Here is a 23,797-nt window from a genome sequence, read left to right as displayed (position 1 = left end):
CATGAACATTTTGAAGATTCAGCATATATGTAAGCACAAAACCATGGCAAAGGCCTTCCTTCTGACTTGCTTGATATTACCGTTAAGTAATAGTTATCAAAAAGAGATGGGCAGTTTTATGACTTTGTTCCTTCTCCATCTTTTGTAATCAAGAGTTGTTGTAATCATAGTTATAAAATGCCAAGTTCTAGTACTGAGCTTTTTGTCATCATGCCTGGAGAACAGCAGTACAACCCCCCCTTTACATATATTCCAAAGTTATTTTACTTGGCATTTCCGTGGAAAGGCTACTGCCATAACCTGCACTTAAAGTGGCTGAAAAAAAAAAGGAGGACCGTTTACTAAAAAAATGAAAATAAAAATCTTATTTACATGCAAATGTCATGTACCTTTCATGTGCAAGAAATGACAGAACGGCCGAGGTCAGAAGGGACCTTTGAAGATCATCTAGTCCAGCCCCCCTGTCAAGCAGGATCACCTAGATCGCATTGCTCAGGATGGCATCCAGGCGGGTTTTCAAAATACACTCTGATCAATAAGCTTTACCAGCTATTTATTTTAAATTTGCAATTATTGAAAAAGTCACTTAAACTCCCTAGGTTATCATTCCTATTCTTTATTTTGTTGTTTACATGCTTTGTCGCCAAAATGGCTGCTGCATTTATACTATATTTTTAACTAGGAACTAAAACCTTGTATTAATATTTTATAGAATCTATTTATCACAATAAGTGATGTTCATATGCAATTTTCAAATGCAGTAAAAGGAGACAGATTATTCAAGCTACCTACTCATAAGAGCAGTCTGTTATAGTACATGTGGAGACATTAGATACCTCAGCCCAAAAGCTGTTTTATTTTTGTGTAGTTACTTTGTGCTTGCATGAGAGAAAAATGAAACATTACTGCAGTAATCTTCCTGAATGTGTCATCTACTATAACATCTTACATAGTTGTTTCACTCACTGTACTCTCACAGATCTTGAACAAAGACATCTTAAATTCATTAAAAAACATCTCATTATTTTATGAACTAGGATTATAAGAACAAACATTATACTAATATTTTTACATTAAGGCTGGTGTACTTCCTACAATTCAAAAATCAAAACAGTCACTCCAAAAAAGATTTACTATAGCTTTACACAAATAGGTTGTTATCTACTGTGTAATTTTTGCTGATGCAACAACTACACTTGGATATACACATTCATATATAAGGCATGCATCTAATTCTTGCTCACATGAAATAGCATTTATAAACACAACACTTCGTGGTTCAAAGTGCTGTTTCATACTTGCTGTTTCATACTTGCTGTAAACAAATTTAAAGTTATCCAGACCTATAAAGAAACAAAGAATAATATAACAACCCAGTCAACATCCCAGAGGCACATATTTCATAGCATTACACGTTTAGCTGATTTTTATTTTATTATTTATTTTTTTAACGTATGGTTTGTTTCTCCTACAAGTATGCTAAAGACATAATGTTCTAAACTACTACAGAATTTTTGTACAGGCCTCAGTAGTACAGAATCAAATGTGTATCTGTATGTGCATCTCTCTCTCTCTCTTTTACATTTATTATTACTACAAACATTTATTATTAACATACTCAATTGTTCATTGGGTTCTTTTGTTTGTTTATACTATAAAGTCTATATCTTGATTACTTCATTTGCAGCTCAGAGTTTGGACAGTAGCTTATGTAGCTTCTTGAGCCAGAAATATTCAGACTTATGTCTAACAAGATGATCTTTCAAAAGCATGCAGATGGCACAAAAAGAAATCCATCTTACTAAACGTCTTCTTCTGGCTCTCACTTACTCTTGTAAAGGACTTAATTATAGTATTTTGAATATTAAAATCATCAACTTACAGGTAACTCACACAACTAGTTAGAAACCTGATCTTGTGGAAAGGTTAACATAACATGAATTAAATGTCAAATGCCCCTCTGCCTCATTGCTGAGTCTTCTGGCAAAACACATGCAAGTCCACCTTCAAAGACCTCTGGATTACACTGTATGCATACACAAAGCTGATTCTCCTCGCACATTAGTATAATTAGCCTTGACTTCATTAAAATTAACAGAAGCCCTGTGTATTTCAGGGCAGCTGTGAGTACTAGGTCATGCATTGTATCTAATAGCCTACATGGCATATGTCTCTCTCCATTCCAGCCGCACCACCATAGCACAAAAAAAAAAACGCCTTAGAATTTTCTTGCAGTATCCCAAGGAACTGGGAGTAATTACTTGCATCCATTGCCTCCATATTAATGAGCAGTATTGGTGTTAGCATACTAATGAGTTCTCGCTTAATCAATTCAGCATTGTTTAGCTATGGCATCCAAGATCATCTGGTCCAACCATCCCCCTACCACCAATGTCACCCAATAAACCATGTCCCCAGGCACCAAGCCCAGCCATTCCTCGAACACCCCCAGGGACGGTGACTCCACCACCTCCCTGGGCACCCCGTCCCAGTGCCTGACTGCTCTTTCTGAGAAGAAATGTCTCCTCATTTCCAAACTAAACCTCCCCTGGAGTAACTTGAGGCCATTCCTTCCAGTCCTGTCACTAGTTATATTGTGAGAAGAGGCTGACCCCAGCTTCCCACACCTTCCTTTCAGGTAGTTGTAAAGAGCAATAGGGTCTCCTCTGATTAGAATATGGTGCCATGTGGGATCACATCATTACATGGGATACCCCTAGTAACCTGGAAAAAAAAGGGGGTTAGTAGAATTGTAAATTTAAAGTCAAGAAATTGGCAAAAACCAAAACTGCAATATAAACATTTAAAGTGACACAGTAGTATGGAAGAGGATAGCTTGCACTTAATGTTGGTAATATTTTGTTTTCTTAGTACAAAAAGAAACTAAATAAATTAGATTAAAAAAATAGATTAGGCATTGAGCTTTAATTAAACATATAGTTACTTTTATTTTTTATTATTTTTTTTTTCCAGAAACGATCTTACTTTGGTCTTTCCACTTTTCTAAAGATAGCAATTCAGACTCTTCCCCTTTTTCCTCTATTTCTTCTACAATAACTGTATTTAATTTCTCAGATGTGATTTTGCATATTCTGTCTGGGTAAAGACAAGAGAACTAAAAGGTGTAAGGTGGCTGAATCAGATGATTTAAATTAAAATCTGAAAAATAGCAAAATAGAAGTCTGGAAGCTTCTGAATTATTATCCCCATAACACAACATATACACTCTACCAAACACAAGAAATTCTATCTATTAAGCACATGCAGTAGCAGCTGAAGATAATCTTACAGAAAAAATGAGCCTAAGAGCAGGTGATGGGGACTCAAAAGGAGGTCATAACAAACCACAGCTATTTGCAAGCAAAACAACAAAATCTCTTGAAATAATCCTCTCTCAGGAATGAGGCTGCAAAACAAACGTGGCTTCTGAGTATTCTACCAACTTGCCAGATGAAGGGAAAAAAGCTGTATAATTCTAAATATAGGGATGACATATACTATTTCATGTAACTGTACTGCTGTGAAACAACTCTAATCAATGTGCTAGAGCAGTTTCCTGACATTTTGAAATAAAACTGATAGATGGTGTATTGCCCAAATTCAGACTATATTTAACTACAGTTTCTTTTACTTATACAGCAGATTATTTTAGATTAAAGGAAGATACTTGAAAATCACCACAAGTGAGCCTCTGCCACTAAAGACCTATGCTAGCTCCAGATGTAGATTCAGGCCTGCACTGCCCTACAAGTTAACATTATGTAAGATGTTATTTGTGGAAAGTATTGCAGTAACAAACTTTATTCTGAATATTGGCCAAAACAGTACAATTACTGTTCAACTTTCTTGGGCTCTCCAAAAAGAGTACATATTATTCCATGATCCTGAGAGTTTCTACTGATGCAAAGCAGCTCTGGAATATAAACGGGTATCAGTTGAAGCATTACTTCATAACTAGAACTAAAAACTGAGATTGGTGAACATGGCTGAAAAGATCTATTTTTTTTTCTTTTATCTTTTTTTCTTTTATCTTCTATTAAGAAATAATATTTGTGAATCATACGTAGGCTGTAATGAGTACTACTTCTGTTCCTGTAAAATTAAAAATCAGTACAAATTGGCTGCAAATTTCAACACAAGTAGCACACACGTCACAGAGAACATATGCAAGCTTCAGCAGTAGTTCTAGTTTTGGGAATGTTAATAAACAAAAAGGTACATCCTATCCACAGGATTGTTATAGGAAAAGGTAGTAGAAAAGTCCCCAGTTATGAAATACAGTGTTTTTAAGATCAATAGGGCCAAAAAGAGAATTAAGTCTGTTTATACTTAAGACTAGTTAAGAGTGTAAAAAAAGTGGATACCATACAGTTCTGTTTTCTTGCTAATGGGTGATAAAAAAAGACGAACTTGGGCCTATTAAAGTGCTAAATGGGCAAGAAGGGTACAGAAAGATCTGTAACAGATACCCATAGTAAAAAAATATAAAAATATGTGCAGTAGGCGTGATTAAATGAAATAAAATCCGTGCAAAGTTGGCGTGTCCTACTTGTAGTATCTCCATCCTTATAACATCTTCTTCTCTCATTGTCACATATTTCTATTTACCAAAGTCTTTCCTCACTACTTTTTTTTTTTGTTGTTATCCCTTAATCTGCCTGCTTTCACTTGCCAGTATCCCAACCACGTGTTGTTTATTTCAGAAATAATTCTTTATCCTTTATTCCTAAATCAGGAAACTACCCCCGAGCTTATTAATTTTCCTTACTTAATTCTTTCCTGACCAGCAGTTTTCATCTGTCACTTTGCCACACGAGGAACCCTAAGCTAAGACTAGCTTATCATATATAAGAGCTGACCTGTTATATGAAAACCCTGTGGTACCATTGTGGAAACTTGCACAGGAGAACACAAAATGGGCTGTAGCAGGCAGCTTTTTGCTCTGCCCAGCAGCTACCACTGTCTCATGTGAGTCTGCCTGAGTCTGCCAACCGCTGATCTGTCTTCAGAAAGTACTTTGCTATGACCAAGGCTGTAGGCCCTGGTAAATGCAATTTTATGAACTCCTTTGGTACAGGCAGCCTTATACTTTTCTATATCCTTTTTCCCTTCTTCTTGGCATAAATATAATTTCATTACCTTACTATTTTTTTCCATTCTCATGTCACTCAGTGCCCTCCCCCCACACCCCTTTTACATCACATTTTGTCTCAGCAGACAGGCCACTAACCAGCATTACACTCTACCCATTAGTGCAGGAGGTGTTCCTACACACTGCTGTTGCCTTTTAGCTGTGTCTGACTGTTCTGTCGCATGCATGAACCATTCAGGAGGGCAACTGGTTGGTGGCAGAGAAAATACTTGAGAAAATGCAGAGAAAATCCACCTCTTGGCTGCCCAGACACTCTTCAGAGAAGTAGCACAACCAAGAACAACCAGATAAAATGTTTCAGAGGTCTTTCGAAGCCATAATAATTAATGTTGTTCAGGGTCTCTTTAAGAAAGGGTTGCATACATGCTTTTAACAAGAAAATGTTAAACATATTTAATTCACAGCTTAACTGATGAGCCTTATGTACTTCATTTTGTGTCACTACTTATGGTATAACCAGGGCCAACATTCAAAGATCTGTATAAAGAAAAAAATCCAACACACCCAGGAACAACTGTACACTTGATACACATTTTCATCAAGGCTAAGCATTATAAGGGAAAAAACTAGTTTAACTAGTGTAGTAAAAGCTGAGCCTAACTTAGTCTTTGCATTCTCCTGCTAAAACATAACCTGTGCTGACAAAATTATTTTCTTTTTGAGCCCATTCTGTGAGCAGAAAGCGTTGAGATCCTATAGAAAGAAACAAACCTAAACACTCACTGGAGAAGATGAACCTTAATTTATCATGCTTGTTTTATAGACTTGTACGTTATGAGTCTTGAGCACATTACTTGTACGTTATGAGTATGAGGCCGCACCTCGAGTACTGTGCTCAGCTTTGGGCCCCTCAGTACAAGAAGGACACTGACGCCCTGGAACGTGCGCTGAGAAGGGCTATGAAGCTGGTGAAGGGCCTGGAGCACGAGTCCTGTGAGGAGCGGCTGAGGGAACTGAGGGGTTGTTGTGTCTGGAGCAGAGGAGGCTCAGGGGAGGCCTTATTGCTCTCTACAGCTACCTGAAAGGAAGGTGTGGGGAGCTGGTGGTTGGCCTCTTCTCACAGGTAACCAGTGACAGAACTACAAGGAATGGCCTCAAATTGCGCCAGGGGAGTTTCAGGTTGGAAATGAGGAGACATTTCTTCTCAGAAAGAGCAGTCAGGCACTGGGACGGGTTGCCCAGGGAGGTGGTGGAGTCACCGTCCCTGGGGGTGTTCAAGGAAAGGTTGGACGTGGTGCTTAGGGACAGGGTTTAGTGGGTGACATTGGTGGTAGGGGGATGGTTGGACCAGATGATCTTAAGGGCTTTTCCAACCTTAATGATTCTGTGATTCTAAGAGCCAGTTCCAGCCAGCTCCAAAAGGGACCTACTGGTGGCCAAAGCTGAGCCATCAAAAAGACTGGTTGCCCAAGCACCAGCACACTGCTTCTCCCTCCCCCTCTTCAACAGAAGAGGGGGCAAAAATATGACGAAAAAAAAACTTATGTGCTAACATACAGACAGGGGGATCACTCACTGGTTACCATCATAGACAAAAAAAAAAAAAGACTCAGTTTAAGGAACATTAACGTAGTTTATTGCATGTTGCCAAGGTACGTAGAGCAGCCTCCGCAGACCACATCCCCCTACCCCACCGGGGGCTCCTCCACGGGCTGCAGCGTGGAGATCTGCCGCGTGTGGGACCCACGGGCTGCGGGGGGACAGCCTGCTCCACCAGGGGCCTCTCCACAGGCTGCGGGTGAACGGCTTCGAGGCCGCCCCTGCGCGCAGAGGGGGGGGCTGGTCCGCCGGGACGGGCGGCGAAGCGCTGTGAGGCGACCTAACGCAGGGCGGGACATAGGCCACCGAGGCCGTGCCCGATGACAGCGGGCTCCCCGCTACAAGGCGACCCTCAGCCTCCGGAGCCCCTGCGTCGGGCGGTGGCACGACCCAGTCTCCCCCCCCCCTTTCAGCACAATGGAACCTCCCGCTCAGCACCACCACATCCCCACCCTCAACCGCTCCCCCCCGCCGCCGCGGGCAGGTGAGCGGGGCCGCGCGGTGACGCCACAGAGGCGCGGCACGACGCGGCCTCTCCTCCCCGCCCCGTCACTCATCCCTCTCTCCACCAATCAGCGCCGCGCCCCGCCGCGCTCGCCCCGCCCTCCTCCGCGTGCACGCGCGCGCTCCCCCCTCCCACCGCCCTGTGGGCGGCGCGCGCGCGGCCGGGCGCCTCCGGAGGGGCGGGGGCGGGGGCGCGGCAGCTCCGCGGCGGGAGGGATCCGGCGGTACCCGGTGCCCGGCCTCCAGCCTCCGGGAGCCCCGCTGCCTTCTCCGCGTTTCCCCGGGAAACGGCTTCGGGGAAGCCCACCCCAGCCCCTCGTTGTTTTTTTTTTTTTTTTTTGAAATTAGTTGATTTTTTATTTTGTCCTCTGTTTTTATATTTTTCTTTCTTTTTATTTTTTCATTATTTTTTTCTCTTTTTTCTTTATTTTTAATCCTTATTTATTTATTTTATATATATATATATATATATATTTTTCTCTTCCTACTCTTAAACGTGCCAGGTGAACGCTTCCGTGCGCTGTAGCGAGGGAGGGGGGGAAGGAGATCGACATCGCCCCCCTCCCCCCTTTTTCTTCTTCTTCTTTTTTTTTTTTTCTTTAATTTCCCTTCCCCGTCGAAATCGAGCAGCAGCAGCAGCAGCCCCCATCCCAAAATGGGCTGCACGCTGAGCGCCGAGGACAAGGCGGCGGTGGAGAGGAGCAAGATGATCGACAGGAACCTGCGGGAGGACGGCGAGAAGGCGGCCCGGGAGGTGAAGCTGCTCCTCCTGGGTAAGGGCAGGGCGGGGAGCAGCCCCCCCCTTTGTTGTAGGGTTTGGGGAAGGGGGGGGCACCCCTTTGGGGACCCCCCCCGTGGACCTGAGGTGGGCGAGGACACCCCCCTCCCCCCCCGAGGGATGCCCCCGGGGGCGCTTTGGGGTGGGGGGAAAGGGTTCAGGGCTTGTTGTTTGCTCAGAGGAGGCCCTAAATCCGTCACAAAGGGGCTACCTGCTTAAATTCGGGCGGGGGGCTCCGTGTGCATCAGCTGGGAGGGGTTCAGAAGGCTGTGGGGTGGGGGGCGTTTGGTCTGGACGCTTCCTGAAGACCTTACCTGGTATCAAGGGGGAGGAAGGCAAGGCGTCCTGCAGCTTCTTGCATCCTTTTGGGAGTTGTTTATGTTGCTGGAACCCGACAACGTAAAGTAAAACCGTGATGGGGATTATAAAACGTGTAAAGTAGCGAATCGCGTTATACACCATCATGTGTTTTGGGGTTTTGCTCATCTGTACTTGGAGCTACTTGTTTTGTGTGTTTTGACTGGTATGGTGATGTGGAGAGCTAGAAGTAAGATTGCTTCTTCAAATTGCTATAAAAGAAACAAGGAAGCAAGGTTTAATTAGAAATATCTTTGTGCAGGACCCAAACTGTTGTGCAGCTTGTGGATGTCTGAGTGCTGCAAGACTAGTATTGTACTGATGTTATAAGGAGATAAGGAGTCCTGTGTGATGTGCTTTATGGTTAAACCAGACTGAGTTGTAGCCTGGAGCTAAAAAGCTGTGGAGTTTTTTTGTTTTTTGTTTTTTTTTTTTAAGGTGCCCTTTTCCTCCTGAAGCTACAGTTTTCTTAAAGTACTACTCAATTTCTCACTGCTCTTGAAACTTATTTTCCTACAGTGTTCATCTACAGTGGTCTATTTACTACCAATGCCATGTACCACGTACAGTTTTTAAGTAACTTCGTTCTTCTGCAAACTTCTAAAATAGCCCCAGGCAGGTACAGGAAACTGAGGCACTTTCATGCGTACATGCAGAGGTGAGGCAAGCCTAGTCTGGGAAAAGCAAGCATCCTCAAACGTATGTATAGTTTTAAAATCTTGCTTTTGACGGAAACAAGGCTTTTCTCTCCAGTTTGCTTTCTAAGCTGTTGGTCGGTAGTGTGCCTCTTCCTGTGCAACTTTGGAAGCCTCAGACTGTTGCATGGAGAGGTTGTTGTCCTCTGTTTGATCAGTAGTAGTAGTGCAGAAAGTGTCTTGAAGGTGCCAAAGTAATTATTTGTATGTGCTCTGGCAAGGCGTTTAAAATGTTTTTCAGATTTTCACTGTTCTGTTTTTAGAACTTTAAGTACATGTAGTTTGGTAGTCATTAAAATATTCTGTGGATGTAGATAAAGTCTCTTTTTATAGGAAGATGCTTTAAATTCGAGAATTAATTTTGTAACGGGTTTTAGTAGTTTGATGCTCTTGTGTATAAAGTTATGGTTTTGTTTTCTAAAATCTTTCTGATACAAAAAAGCTTCTGAGGAAGTTTTTTTTTTTTTTTTCCAGAATCTCAGAAAATCATAGGATATGAGTCAAATGCATGTATTTCCCCACAGCTCAGTTCGTATAATGTTTCCCCCTCCCCTATTAAAATGAGGTGTGAAAACTAACAGGTTAACTTCTTCTAGGACCAGTGTTCAAATCATTCTTTAAACACAAAATTCCATAAATGTTTACTGAGAGTGAGGTTTTGTGTATACACCCATGGATACGTCTGTGTGTTTCAGTTTTCTTGGAATGAAAGTTTTCCTGTTAAATTTCCTTGCAACCGTGTCAGATGTCTTAAATGTTATGCAAATGCTTTATGTGATGGTAAAACTATTTTAAGTTACTTCCACTAGAGTCAGTCTCTTCTCACCACTCGCTTTCCGAATTGCTTGCTCTGCCCATATGTCATAGTTGATCATCAACTTGGTTGTATTCCTGCATCTATTTATGGGCTTGTTCTGCTAAAAAGATACCGGAATAAAAGGAAAAGTACAAGTTGTGGTCTGCTGGCAGGAAAATACGTGGTGTGAGAAGCATCTAAAATACCTTTCTTATGTAGAAAAAGAATGTGTAGCTATAAACGTATTGGCCCAAGGAGAAGTTTTACTCCAGCATCTGTAAAAGCTGTACTTTTGTATGGTCATTAGAGAATCCTACTGAGACTTGAATTAGTATGTTCAACTGGAAGATATGGTTATAATTATAATCAGTCTATTTCTGGCATATAATGGAGTAAAACTAAATTTAGAAGCTTTTCTAAAGGTTTCTCTGAAATTTCAATGATTTGAGAGAGGTATAACATTGCTGTGCATAAACCATGAGTTTATGAATAATATCACTGATCTATGTTAGATTTGTATTTTGTTGTCTTGTCTCTAGGAAGAAGCAGCCAGACTTACTCTGTTCAAAGTCCTATTGCTTTGGATTATCTAACTTCTTTCGTCCTGTCTATAAATTGGTACCTCATTTGGTACAAATTTGACTGTAGGTCATGCATCAGTTCTTGGAATAAAAATACTAATTTTGAAACACTATCCATGTAAAATAATATTGTAACCTCGTAATTCTGTGAGCTTTAATGTGATATGCTAACAGCAGGAGAACCTTTTCTGTAAAATTTGAGAGTCATCCTCGTTATTAGAAGCTGAACATGAGCACATAATTTGTAAGCCAGCTGGCAAATGTGTTTGTACATGGAGCTTGGTGATTTTATTTTACTTTTAAATCATTAAATACACAAGCTTGTTTCATTTAAATTCATCTTGGATCAATGTATCTCCTATTTGTGATGAAGAAACTTACATTTTTAGACTTCCCATGAAATTTAAGTGCAGTCTAATATGGTGTCCACTGCTAAAAATTTAATACACAAAGCACTTTTTCTTAAGCACTTAACATTTGTATCAAGTTGACCATTCATATACCTGTTTCCTGATTGAAGTAATATTACTTTTATTGTGTTTTTGTTGTTGTAGTTTCTTACAGATAAACATGTATATACTGCTTTTCAGAGAAGTAGTTCACACTAGGTATATCTTCTATCTTGGCTGGCTTCCAAGGGAGGGAGGCAATTGAACCATGTTCTTCCTGTCTTCTGATTCCCCATCTTTCTAACTCTTGGTGTTCAGAAGAAAAAAAAAAAAAGCCTACAATGATGCTTGCAGAACAAATGTAATTCTACTCATGTTAGGAGATGGTGGCTCTCTGTGACTGGTCTGTGTGCTGCATTAATATACATGTGATCCAGATCAGGTGTGGATTTGCAAGTGCATTTCTGTTGAATTAGCCAGAGCACATAAGACTGAATTTATGCCAACTGCAGGAGAACAGGCAGTACCTCATTTAGAAGAAAGCCTTCTGGTATGAGGTTAACTCATCAAGTTTTATGAATGCATTCAAACTGGCAGTATGAGTTTATAGGATTAGCACATCTGATTTGTGGATTATCACATTTCTCACCTAATACAGCAAATCAAGTGTTCAGGCTCATTGAAGAAGGCATTCAGGAAGGTATTTCTTGCACATTCTTTAGGAGTGGATCCTGGGAACCAGGAAGCAACGGATCACATTTGACAACTGCAGTTCTGTGTCCTCTTTCTAGATAATCATGCGTCCAGATTTTAGTTCACCAGATACTTCTGTACTGGTGACCAGCTCAGCTACTTCTCCATTCCTGAACAGATACTCGTGATTCATACTGGAACAATGTTGTCATGTTCTTAACCTATTTTTCAGTTTAAGGCAGAGTACTGCTCTTAATCTTTTTCACTGCAGTTCTCCCTGATGCTTAAGGCATTAACTAGAATTACATTCAGTTCTAAACCTTCACGTCTCAAGCATTTTTTCTAGCTGCTTTTCTATTGTTCCAGACCTGCATGTCTCTTAGTCGATTGACTCCCACTGCATACTCATCTTTCCAGCAGCAGCATCCTCACAGTCTTTGCTTTCCTCCAGACCTGGCTGCACCATGGGGAAGAAAGAAGTGCTTTTTGTATCATTCCTTTTCTTGCCTTTCCTCCAGTGTATTCTTTCTCCACACTTGAAAACCTAAAAGAATTTAGAAGTCTCCATTTACAGAAGCTCTCAAGCCCTGTTTTCACAAACATATGTTGCACCTTTCAGAGGTGTTGACCGCATCTTTGTTAAATTATGCCAGCTTTGATTGTACTGGTCTAAAACATTCCTGACAATATCACCCATCTTATCTTCAAAGGCAGCTGTCTATCTATAGGATATTTACGAAGGATACCTTCGTAAGTGGTTAATGTTACTTTTTGTTTAAAATGGAATATTTCAATTGGAAGGGATCTACACAGAACATCAAGTCCAACTGCCTGATCAAAAAAACCCAAAAGTTAAAGCATATTGTTACCCAAATACCTTTTGAATGCTGGCAGGCATGGAGCATCAGCCACCTCTCTAGGAAGCCTGTTCCAGTGTTTGACCACACTCACAGTAAATAAACTTTTCCTGGTGTCTAACCTGTAGCTCCCCTGGCCCAGCTTTGTGCCATTCCCATGTGTCTTATCATTGCTTATCGTGGAGGAGAGATTGGCTTCTCCTTTTTTTCTTCCTCAGGGCACTGCAGAAGTCAAAGAGGTTACCTCTCAGCCTCCTTTTCTGCAGGTGAGACAACCCAAGTGTCCTCAGGCTCTCTTCACAGGACATGCCTTCCTGCCCTTTTACCAGCTTTGGGAGAATATATAGTGGGAGAGTCACTTATTTTTGACTGGCTGGCTATGCTGTGTTTAATGAACCCCCAAAATGCCCTTTGTTCTCTTGGCTTCCAGGGCACACTGATGGGTCATGCTGACCCTGCTGTCACCAGCACCCCATGTCCCTTCCTGCAGGGCTGCTCCCCAGCCATTCGTCTCCCACTCTATGCCTGTGGCCAGTGTTACTCTGTCCCAGGTGCAGTACCCGGCATTTACCTTTGATGAATTTAATGCTGTTGCTGATTGCTCAGTGCTCCAATCTATCTAGAGCCCTTTGTAAGGCCTCTTGTAACTTCAGGGAGTCAACAGCAAGTCCCAGATTGGTATCATCATCAGCCTTGCAAAAAATGCACTCCACTCCCGCATCCAGATCATTGATAAAAATGTTCAACAGGACTGGCCCTAGAAATGAGCCCTGGGAAACATCTCTAGTGACTGCCCACCAGCCAGCTGTAGCCCCCATACAGCCCTTTGAGGTCTGCCATACAGCCAGTTCATCACCCAGCATAGCATCACCCTCTTTATCTCACAGATGGACAGTTTGTCCAGAAGGATACTGTGAGGGATGGTATCAAAGGCCTTACTGAAATCCAAAAAGATTATATCCGCTGCCTTCCCTTCAGCCACTAAGTGGGAGGCCTTGTCATAGAAGGAGACCAAATTACTAAGGCAGGACTTTCCCTTCATGACCTCATGTTGACTATGCCAGATAATAGCTTTGTTCTTTAAGTGCTTTTCAACATCCCCCAGGACAATCTTCTCCATAACTTTCCCAAGTACTGAAGTTAAACTAACAGTTAGTGCTTTCCTTTCCTTTTTGATTTTGTTTTGCAGACTTTCTGCTATCTAATCTGCTTAGATTTAGGTGCTTTCTAGGAGGAGCTCTGAAACAGCAGCTCTCTTGAATTTTAATATGATATGGCTGGACTATGGCATCAGGATGTTATTTATGTGGACCTTTATATCTGACTTGTAATTAAATTGATGTAATCCTCAAGCCTTAGTACTGAGTATAACAATTTCAAAGGATAAAGTCAAAATTACTATATTTCTCATAGTGTAATAATTCCCCTTGTTTTTGTGTAAGGAGGCTCATGCATGTGCAGAAAACACAGCCATTCAGTCGTGTTTGTATAATTACAGTTTGGGTTTTTATACTCGTCTCTTTCTATTTTAATGCTGGTGTAATAATTTGCAACATCATAATATTGGTCTTTGATGTGCATATAGACTTCTTTACTACAATGCAAATTATTTTCACTGTGAAAGTTTCTTTATAAAATCACCATTTATGATTGCATTGTGATTTTAATTCTTTAACATCCTGATGAAAAATTCACTTCAGTACAGCATACGCTGAAAGAAATGGCTTGCACTGAAAGAAATGATTTTAGAAATGCCTGAAGAGAAACTGTGTATTTTGTACTGTGCCATGATACCAGCAGTGGTGACTGTCCTTTTTTCTCTCTTGATTAAAAGGTGTAGTTTATAGACTATATAAAAATTAATTTAACTTTTGTATCAACCATTAAATATTTCTTGAGGGGGGTTTTAAGAGTTACGCAACAATTATTTCCAGTGTTTATGCTTAAGATTATTTTCCCCTTAGTTGTCTTTTAAAAACAGCACAGTGGTTTTTTTTTTTTTTTCTTGATGTTTTTTCCCCCTCTTGAATCAGAAACCAAAAAAGCTCCAGTAAGGTATTTTTTAGTAAAGCAGTTCACTCCCTGCATGAACGCTGCCTCAAGACAACACAAATTCTGTATTGCACTACCTTAATTGGTTTCTTTTCACCTTTTCTGGCAGCACAGTTTATTGTACCATCATTGTGCTGATATGACAGCTTACTTCAGTCCTATAGATTCTCTTACTGAAATGATCTTGTATTGAAGCTCACCCCCTTTATGAAGAGCCATTTTTAACTAACTGCACGTTACAGTACAACTTCTTGCACAGTTGTGTTGGCACTTGAACTCAAGCTTTTCCTGTAGAGTTAGGCCATGCTGATTTATGTAATCGTATCCCTGAAGTACCTTGTTCTACTGCTGCTGTATTTTACCCTGTAGTTGTCTTGCTACTCTCAGAAGGAAGAAATGAGTAGCGGGCATATCCTAAAATCTGGCCAAATATATTGAAAGCAAGCCATCAGTCTGCTTCAGAGGGCATGAAATTCTGAAGTAAGTTTTGCTGCTGGGTTTGATGGATGTCTGCAGTGTTTCCTGTAATGTGCTTTCTGGCAAATGTCAAGGTAGAAAGCTGGAAGTAGAGAAGAGAGATTTAAGATGTTCTGTTAAGTGTGAAAATTTTTCTGCCATGGAAACACTGCCATAAAGATCTGAACTGACTTGATAATTAGCTATTACAAGGCTTTTTCCAAAATGTGTATAGGAGAGCCTGTATTGATGGAAAACTTGCTATTCTGAGGCTGACTCTTAGTCACTGACCAGCTTTACTGAGCTCAGCTGTTCTATTTATTGCTCTTGTTTGTTCAGTGTCCTACTGTTGTCTCAGGCTTTGTGTAAATTACTGTTTTGTTATTCTCTAAATGGAGTTCGGTTGGCTTCACCTGAGAGATTCTGTATGCAAAAAAAAAAAAAAGAAATATTTAAGCTCATAGTGTGTATAAAGGGTAGTTTGAAAACTTGGGACTTTAAACTTGTGAGAGCAGGAACTACCATGGGAAAAAATGCAGTTTTTGAAGTGGCTCAACTTAGAGGCATTTCTGAGTTGAAGGATAGTTAAGATACTGCAATCTATAAGAAAACAGAGACAAAATAACTTTTTTTTTTTTTCTGAGACAATTTTGCCTACTAGGAATGTGTGCTTGTGCAATAAATAGAAAGGCTGAGGCTGACAGGGCCCTCTGGGTCCATCTGGCCCAGGACCATGTCCAGGAGGCTTCTGAAGATCTCCAAGGAGGAGACCCCACAGCCTCTGGGCAACCTGTGCCAGTGCTCAGTCACCCACACAGCACAGAAATGCTTTCTGATGTTCAAATGGAACCTCCTGTGCTCCATTTTGTGTCCATTGCTTCTTGTCCTGTCAGTGGGCACCACCGAAAAGAGCCTGGCTGTCCTATTGAAGTGAGGCTGACTGGCCTGTAAAAAGACTTATATTAAACATGCTTTGTTTTCCTTGTCCATTGAGTTGGTTTGGTAGGAGCAGGCAGGACAAAGTAAATGAGAATCAGAATGGGAAATGGAGGAATGATATAATGTCATGCTCTGTCTTCATGTTTGTACCTGTCTGCTCATAACCCTTTCACAGTGTAGTTGTAAGCAGTATTAGAGTCGGGAATTTGAAAGATGTTTCACAGTATCATGACTTTGTCATTGGAATTTGCAAAGCTGCAGAGCCAGCTTGAAGATCTCTGGAACTGTCTATAGCTTGAATATGTTACAAGAGGTAAAGTATTATGTATCTGTGTATGCTGTCCCAGCAAAATGTCCTAAAAATCATCTAGTGTCACAGATACCCTCATGGATTATTCCTAGCAGGTCAAGAGAGGTGATCCTTCCCATCTACTCAGCATTGGTGAGGCTGCACCTGGAGTGCTGCATCCAGTTCTGGACCCCTCAGTACAAGAGAGACATGGGCATACTGGAAAAGGCCCTGTGAAGGGCTGCAAAGATAACCAAGGGACACGAGCACCTCTCCTGTGAGGAGAGGCTGAGAGAGCTGGGACTGTTCAGCCTCAGAAGAGGAGGCTCAGGGGGATCTCATCAGTGTGGATAAATGCCTGAAGGGAGGAGGCAAAGAAAACGGAGCTGGGTTCTTTTCAGTGGTGCCCACTGACAGGACAAGAAGCAATGGACACAAAATGGAGCACAGGAGGTTCCATTTGAATGTCAGGAAGCACTTCTGTGCTGTGTGGGTGACTGAGCACTGGCACAGGCTGCCCAGAGAGGCTGATTTTTTTTAAAAAAAAATTCTCATAATATCATTCTTTCAATATCTGAACCATTGGGGTACTTCACTTATAGCATATAAAAAACAGTTCTTTAAAAAGACTTGTTAACAAATGTTTACATTAAACATAACTTAAAGCACATGAATTGCCTTCCTTCCCTGGCTTTAGTAATTGAAGGACCATTGAACCTCTGAGTAACCCCATTTCTTCTCTATTTAGGTATTAACTTGATAAATCAAGTAGAGGTGTTGATGTACATCTGTATGTTTATATGAGAGCTATGCATTTGTATTAAGAGATGCACGTAAACTGCAGTATTTGATACACCTACATAAATTGATACTGAAATTAGAAAATCCATTTTATATAACTACTCATTTAAAGGAATCAACGTTTGAATATATAGTGCTTCAATTTATGAAATAAACTGTACATTGTTACTTTTCCATACATGCTTTTTAGAAATGTGTTATTGCGTTTGAAATGTATAATATGCTTAGCAAAGGTACCTGATTGCATTTTTTGGTGAAATGTAACTGTATCTAGGCAACCAAAGTGGACAGGAAGTCCCTACAATCATTGCTCTAAACTGATTGCTTTTAAAGAAGAAATCAATGTACTGTAATGAAAATTCCTGTTGAAACTGTGCAGCAGGTTTATAATTCTCAGTATCTTTTAGAACTTAATATGGTCTGGGATTTGACATGAAAACACTGATTAGAGGCACAGCTGTTGGAGTTAAATGACAACCTGTACCCCATCATTCTTTTGCAAGGTTTTAAAAATAATTTATCTCATACATCTATCTATCTATCTAATTTTCTTATGTAGATGGAGCTGATGAAATTTGTTTTGCTCATAATATGAATTGTTGTGCATCTTGATGGAGAGGAAATTCTGAATCTCTGTGTTTTTAATAGGTTCCAGGAAAACTAATGATGTTCTTGCCTAGTTTCTAAATCCATATTGGAATGCTGCAAATAAGCAGGGTATGTTGTATAATAATGTAGTGACACAAGCAATTGTGCCAGTCTAAAAACTCAGTGTTGCTAACAGGAGAGAGCTCTTGCAGCATCTGGCTGAATGGTTTTACCCTCTCCCTGGCACTTTTGAATGTTCAATTCAGTTTTATGCTGGTTTAATAGTCAAATTGGCTATCCTGTTTTGACTTAGTTTGCTGCTGGAGTGGTCAATTTAACTGATAATAATAACATAACGGTCTGCCGAGCACCTGGATCAGTAACTGCAGAGTGAGCAGCAGAGGTACGTGCCTGATGCAAATGGAGCACTGGAAATGAGCAGCAGTGGTTGTAGGGGCAAATGGGTACTGAAGGAGATTCTTTCAGTTTCTGCATTTCTCTGTCACAGTTTACTGTACAATTCAATTAACAATCATGTGAAATTGTGTTCACCTGCCAGGTCCAGTTGATGGACATGTTGAGCTCATTCAAAACCCACTTTTATTTTAGAACATTGCTGGAGTAGAAGATAGTGCCAGTCTTTTTCAAGAAGTGTGTTGATAAGAGCACTTGATTGGAAAACGGAGGTGTGAGTTTTGGTTTCCTTCCAAGTCTAAGGAGAGTCAAACCTATGTTTCCTTATTCTTCTGAATGCTGTTTTAACTTAGAGGTTGTAGTCTTGATTAGGAAGAGTCATTTTCTGCCCAGTGCTTCCTGCAGAAGCCAGATGGTAGTGGGTAAGAACCATAATTACCAGCTCTGTGTCCAAACAGTGGAGTACACAGAAGAATGGAGATAGTAGTCTCCAGTTAAAACAGTAAAGTCGTACCAACATTATAAACTGGGTACAATGTGATTGGAGTATTGAAATGTAATTTTAAAATTGGCTGTGATTGGAGGTAAAATGGCTTGCAATAACAGAACTGGGAGTAAAAGAGACAACTGTCTGGATTACTTACAGATTCTGGTCAATTAAATGTAATTTTGAATTCCCATTCATTTCAGAATCTATCAGTGATGTACAGTACGAGAGTGACTGCAAGTAGGCTGCTAAAGCTCGTTTAAGTATTGTCTGCATTTTTGATGCATTAGATATTTCTTTAAGCATTTTGAAAGTGGATTTCTCATCTGTATGCTGATTCAGTTACTGATCCTTATTAAATCCGGTAGACTCTTAGCAAAACCATTAAATGCCTTCTAAAGCTCTTAAAGACATTAACAAAGATTCCTTCTAATATGTTTTAGTGCCTCAGTGTTTGCTAGCAAATGCTGTCATTTTATTTCCTAGATGAGAAGCTACTTAGATTATTTTCTGTCTGCTGTTCTGAAACATAGGGCCTTTTGGTGTTAGAATAGATCTAACCTTGACAAAATACTTGTTTGAGGCTAACAAACTGTTATTTATGTAGGTATCTTATTTCTCACTTCTGGTCTTGTTGGGCGTGACTGCCTGTTCAAATGGGTTGAAATTTGATAAACTGCAAAGCTTTCTCAGCTTTATTTGAGACCAGTTGTTTAATTCAAAGTCCATTTAAAAAATAGATTTTTCTTTCAGTAGCGTTAACCAAAAATAATATTCTGCTTGTAGGGAGCTTTGTGTGAAAAATACATGTGTATGCAATCTTTATTTCTTCTGGTTCAAATACAAATAGGAGTTCTGAATGTGTTTTTTGAAAAATATCTGTCTGGATAGCTAGACCTTTTCATTTAGTATTTCATTCTGTGTTGCTTGTAAGTCCCTACAACTTTTTGGTAGAGACCTTTCGGTCATGAATTTAGATTGATGGTCCATGTGTTTATTCTCCTCATTTTTATGGATCTCATAGTCCTCAAGCTATACAAGATGAAAACCTCTGTAGACATGGGTGAAGACTAAGAATTTGTGTGAACTAAGATTTATTACGCTACTTTTAAAATAATGGGGTGACCTTTAGTATAACTGCATTTGCCCTGGTATAAACTTTGGCAATACCCATTTATCTCATTTGCAAATGATGCCTTGGTGTCGCATGACAAATAGAGCTTTAAAAAAACAACAAAGAAAAACAGTTCATAGTTACATGAGAGATCTCTTTCTGTTTTGTTATGAATGTAACCACCTTGCTTTCTGATTTTCCCCAACTGTTTGTATCATTACACGGTAATCTGAGGTAGCAGGGACAATTGGAACTGTCACAACTGTAGGTATTACAATAGCGTTGTTCTGAATCGCAAGTGGAGCATGAGATGTGAATTCCAGGTTCTTTTGTTATATGTCTCCACCAGAATAACTGGCATAATGTATACCTCTGTAGCAGTTGTGATTTTTTTGTAAAGTTTCTTTGGTTGTGATTAATGATTGTCTTCTTAATAACAGGCATTCTCTCTGGTATCTCAGTCACTGAACTTCCCATCTTTGCACGTGTTTATAGCTCAGTGAACTGTAAAAGACCATGAAGGCCAACCACACTGTCAAGAAAAAAGGTCAGCGTGGACTTCAATATGTTTAATGATATGTATTAGGCGTGCTGTACTCTGCTGGCTGAATTTGACAGTAGCCGTCTTGATAAACGTAAGACCAGAAGGGGTGTTTTTTTCTGTTGGAGCACTTGGCATGTAGTGGGGTCATACAACACCCACTCAAACTCACACTCTAGAATATCTTTAATCATATCCTTTCATAACATGACTTCAAACTATATAGTGATTATTGTTTCTGAGCATACCAATATGTACACTCAGAAGATAACCACTTTTAGTTATGCTTTTTAACTAACGAACAAAAGTCTTTAATTTTGAAGAGTAGATCAGTTATTTGCTATTCCATTGAAAACACCAAATGTCTGGGCTTTGAATTTTTAGGAGATTGCCAATTCTTTCAGAAGATAGTAGCATGGAGGCCGGCCTTTGATGCATTTAAGTAGTCAACTAATAGTCTTATCGAGCTGCTCTTGGCATTGCCATGTTAGATAAACTTGGAGCTACGAGTCTTTCACCTGTTGGTGGTGTGGCATTTAGCGATCGTGTGCTGTTTGATAACTGTTTTAATTTCAATTATTTTGGTACTAAACTAATGAATATGGTCTTTATAACTCATATTTTTAAGGTAGTAGTAGCCTACGTATCTAAGGAAGTTAAGGAAGTTTTAGATTATTGGAGGTATTTAGATTATTGGAGGTTTGGATAAACATACAGGATGGTGACATGAGTTACTATGCAATTGCTTCTTGACATAACATTTCATAATATCAATTTTCTTAAGTATACATATATACATATTATAGTGACTGTTTTGCTTTGTATCATTGATTTCAAAGATCCTACTAAGTGTGGTACTGAAGGTCTAGGGAAGAAATAACCAGTTCTGTAAAGGCACTTTTTAGAAAAGAGATAGTGGATTGTAGGTTTAAATAGTTATTCTGCTCTAGAAATAAACCAGCATGTGGCTACTGAAACTTTGAGAATTTTGTCAGTTCTTTCATCTGAGTCAGTGTCACAATTTTAGAATCTGTCACTCTTACGGCTTCAACCAGTGATGTAATCTGGGATTCACACTCCATTACTGCATTGTTAAGTTACTGAAATATTTTCTTCCAGATAACACTCACACAGCTTCATTCTTAATTCATTCAAAATCTGCTGACATATTCAAATTCCAGTAGCTGCAGAAATTTCCAGACTAATGCCACTTCATAAGTAATGAGTACCCTTTAAGAGAAGACCTTTGGTTGACTCCATTGAGATAGTTAGGAAGGGGGAAAAGGAGCACAAATTGTCAGCAGTTGTAGCTGCCACAGAATTAGAAGAAAGCAAGATGGTAGTGGATAAGAAGCTGGCAAAAACAAGGACCAGCAGGAGGGAGAGACTTTCTCCAAAGCCTGAGATGCCCTTACAGAACTGTTTCAACACTCAGATGTCTCTATGCTAACACGCATAGCATGGGGAATAAACAAGGAGAGTTAGAGATGCATGTATACCTACAGCGCTATGACCCCATTGGCATTACGGAGACATGGTGGGATGGCTTCCATGACTGGAGCATTGGAATGGAAGGATACAGGCTCTAGGAAGGACAGGCAGGGGAGACAAGGAGGGGGCATTGCCCTCTGTGTCAGTGAGCAGCTGGAGGGCATGGAGCTCTGCCTGGGGATGGATGAGGAGCTGGCAGAGAGCTGATGGGTCAGGATTAGAGGTAGGGCAGGGATAGGTGACATTATAGTGGTGATCTGCTACAGGCCACCTGATCAGGAAGACCAAGCAGATGAGGCTTTCAATAGACAGACAGAAGCAGCCTAACATCCACAAGCCCTGGTCCTCATGTGGGACTTCAGCCACTCTGTTATCTGTTGGAAGGACCTCACAGCAGGGCTGGAATGCGTTAATGATAACTTCCTTTTCCAAGCGATAGAAGAGCCAGCAAGGAGACGTGCTGTGCGAGAGCTCATTCTTACCAACAAAGAGGGGCCGGTGGGGAATGTGAAGCTCAAGGGCAGCCTTGGCTGCAGTGACCATGAAATGGTGCAGTTTAGGATCCTGAGGGCAGGAAGGAGGCGGCACAGCAAGCTCACTACCCTGGACTTTGTGAGAGCTGACTTTGTCCTCTTCAGGGATCTGCTTGGTAGAGTACCATGGTACAAAGCCCTGGAGGGAAGAGGTGCCCAAGAAAGCTGGTTAGTGTTCAACGATGCATCCCAACAAAGAAGTCAGGCAAAAATGCCAGGAGTCCTGCATGGATGAACAAGGAGCTTCTGGACAAATTCAAAACAGAAAAAGGAGGCCTACAGAGAGTGTAAGCAAGAACAGGTAGCCTGGGAAAGATACAGAGACATTGTCTGGGCAGCCAGGGATCAGGGTAGGAAAGCCTGTTAGAATTAAAATTGGCCAGGGATGTCAAGGACAAGAAAGGCCTCTATAGTTACCTCAGTGATAAAAGGAAGGCTAAGAAAGTTGTGGGCCCTTTCCAAAAGGAAATAGGAGACCTGGTCACCGGGAGTATGGAGAAGGCTGAGGTAGTAAATGACTTTTTTGTCTCAGTCTACCGGCAAGAGCTCCAGCCACATAGCCAAGGCCCCAGAAGGCAAAGGCAGGGACTGGGAGGATGGTGAACTGCCCGCTGTAGGAGAAGATAAGTTTGAGACCAGCTAAGGAACCTGAAGGTGCACAAGTCCATGGGACCTGATAAGATACATCCACAGTCCTAAGGGAACTGGTGGATGTAGTTGCTAAGCCGCTATCCATCATATTTGGGAAGTCATGGCAGTCCAGTGAAGTTCCTGCTGACTGGAAGAGGGGAAACAACCCTGTTTTTAAAAAAGGAAAAAAAAAAAAAGACCTGGGGACCAACAGCCCAGTCAGTCTCACCTCTGTGCCCTGCAAGATCATGGAGCAGATCCTCCTGGAAACTATGCTAAGGCACATGGACCTAGAGGTTTTGGTTGATGAGAAGCTCAGCATGAGCCAGCAATGTGTGCTTGCAGCCCAGAAAGCCAACCACATCCTGAGCTGCATCAACAGAAGTGTGGCCAGCAGGGTGAGGGAGGTGATTGTTCCCCTCTGCTCTGCTCTCGTGAGACTCCTCCTGAGGCCTTGCATTCAGCTCTGGGGCCCCCAGCACAAGAAGGACATGGACGTATTAGAATGAGTCCAGAGGAGGGACACGAGGATGATCAGAGGGCTGGAGCACCTCTCCTATGGAGACAGGCTGAGGGAGTTGGGGTTGTTCAGCCTGGAGAAGAGAAGGCTCCGGGGAGACCTTCCAGCGGCCTTGCAGTACCTAAAGGGGGCCTACAGGAAATCTGGGGAGGGACTCTTTGTCAGGGGGTGTAGTGATAGGACAAGGGGGAATGGCTTTAAACTAAAAGAGGGTAGATTTAGATTACGAAGAAATTAATGGCGGGGGGTTGGAACTGGGTGATCTTTAGGGTCCCTTCTAACCCAAACCATTCTATGATTAAGAAGCATAACTGTCAATGTGGTTTCAGAAAGGGTGAAGGGGGAGCACAAGACAAAAATAAACTCTTGTGGGGAGTATAGAGAGACCAGAGACCAGTATATTTGTGTAGACGCTGGTGTGGGAGAATGTTTCAGTTAGTGGTCAGCTTGTCTAGTGGATACGTAGAAACAAGTTTTCACAGTGTTTTTCTTGTACTAGCTGGCACGTAGGTGTTTTTGAATATAGTAACAATGATTAACAGCTTGAGTTCTAATAGAAGTCTCATTTCTGGTAATGTTTCATGAAGTGATAAATTCAAGA

The 23,797-nt window shown here is 41.0% G+C and overlaps 1 protein-coding gene across 1 annotated transcript in view; it reads left to right on the top strand.

Moving 5' to 3' along the window:
* Positions 1-7,341: 7,341 nt before the first annotated feature.
* GNAI1 (G protein subunit alpha i1) overlaps positions 7,342-23,797 on the top strand; it is a 36,396-nt gene continuing 19,940 nt past the window's right edge. Inside the window, exon 1 of the mRNA XM_080577230.1 lies at positions 7,342-7,968. Within this exon, the coding sequence (XP_080433356.1) occupies positions 7,851-7,968 (118 nt within the window). The 5' untranslated portion in view covers positions 7,342-7,850. The remainder of the gene's footprint in view (positions 7,969-23,797) is intronic.

Source organism: Anser brachyrhynchus, assembly GCF_964034855.1.
Source record: "Anser brachyrhynchus genome assembly, chromosome: 1".
NCBI lineage: Eukaryota > Metazoa > Chordata > Aves > Anseriformes > Anatidae > Anser > Anser brachyrhynchus.
The sequence above is the reverse complement of the archived record's forward strand: the minus strand, read 5'-3'. Positions and strand labels throughout refer to the sequence as shown.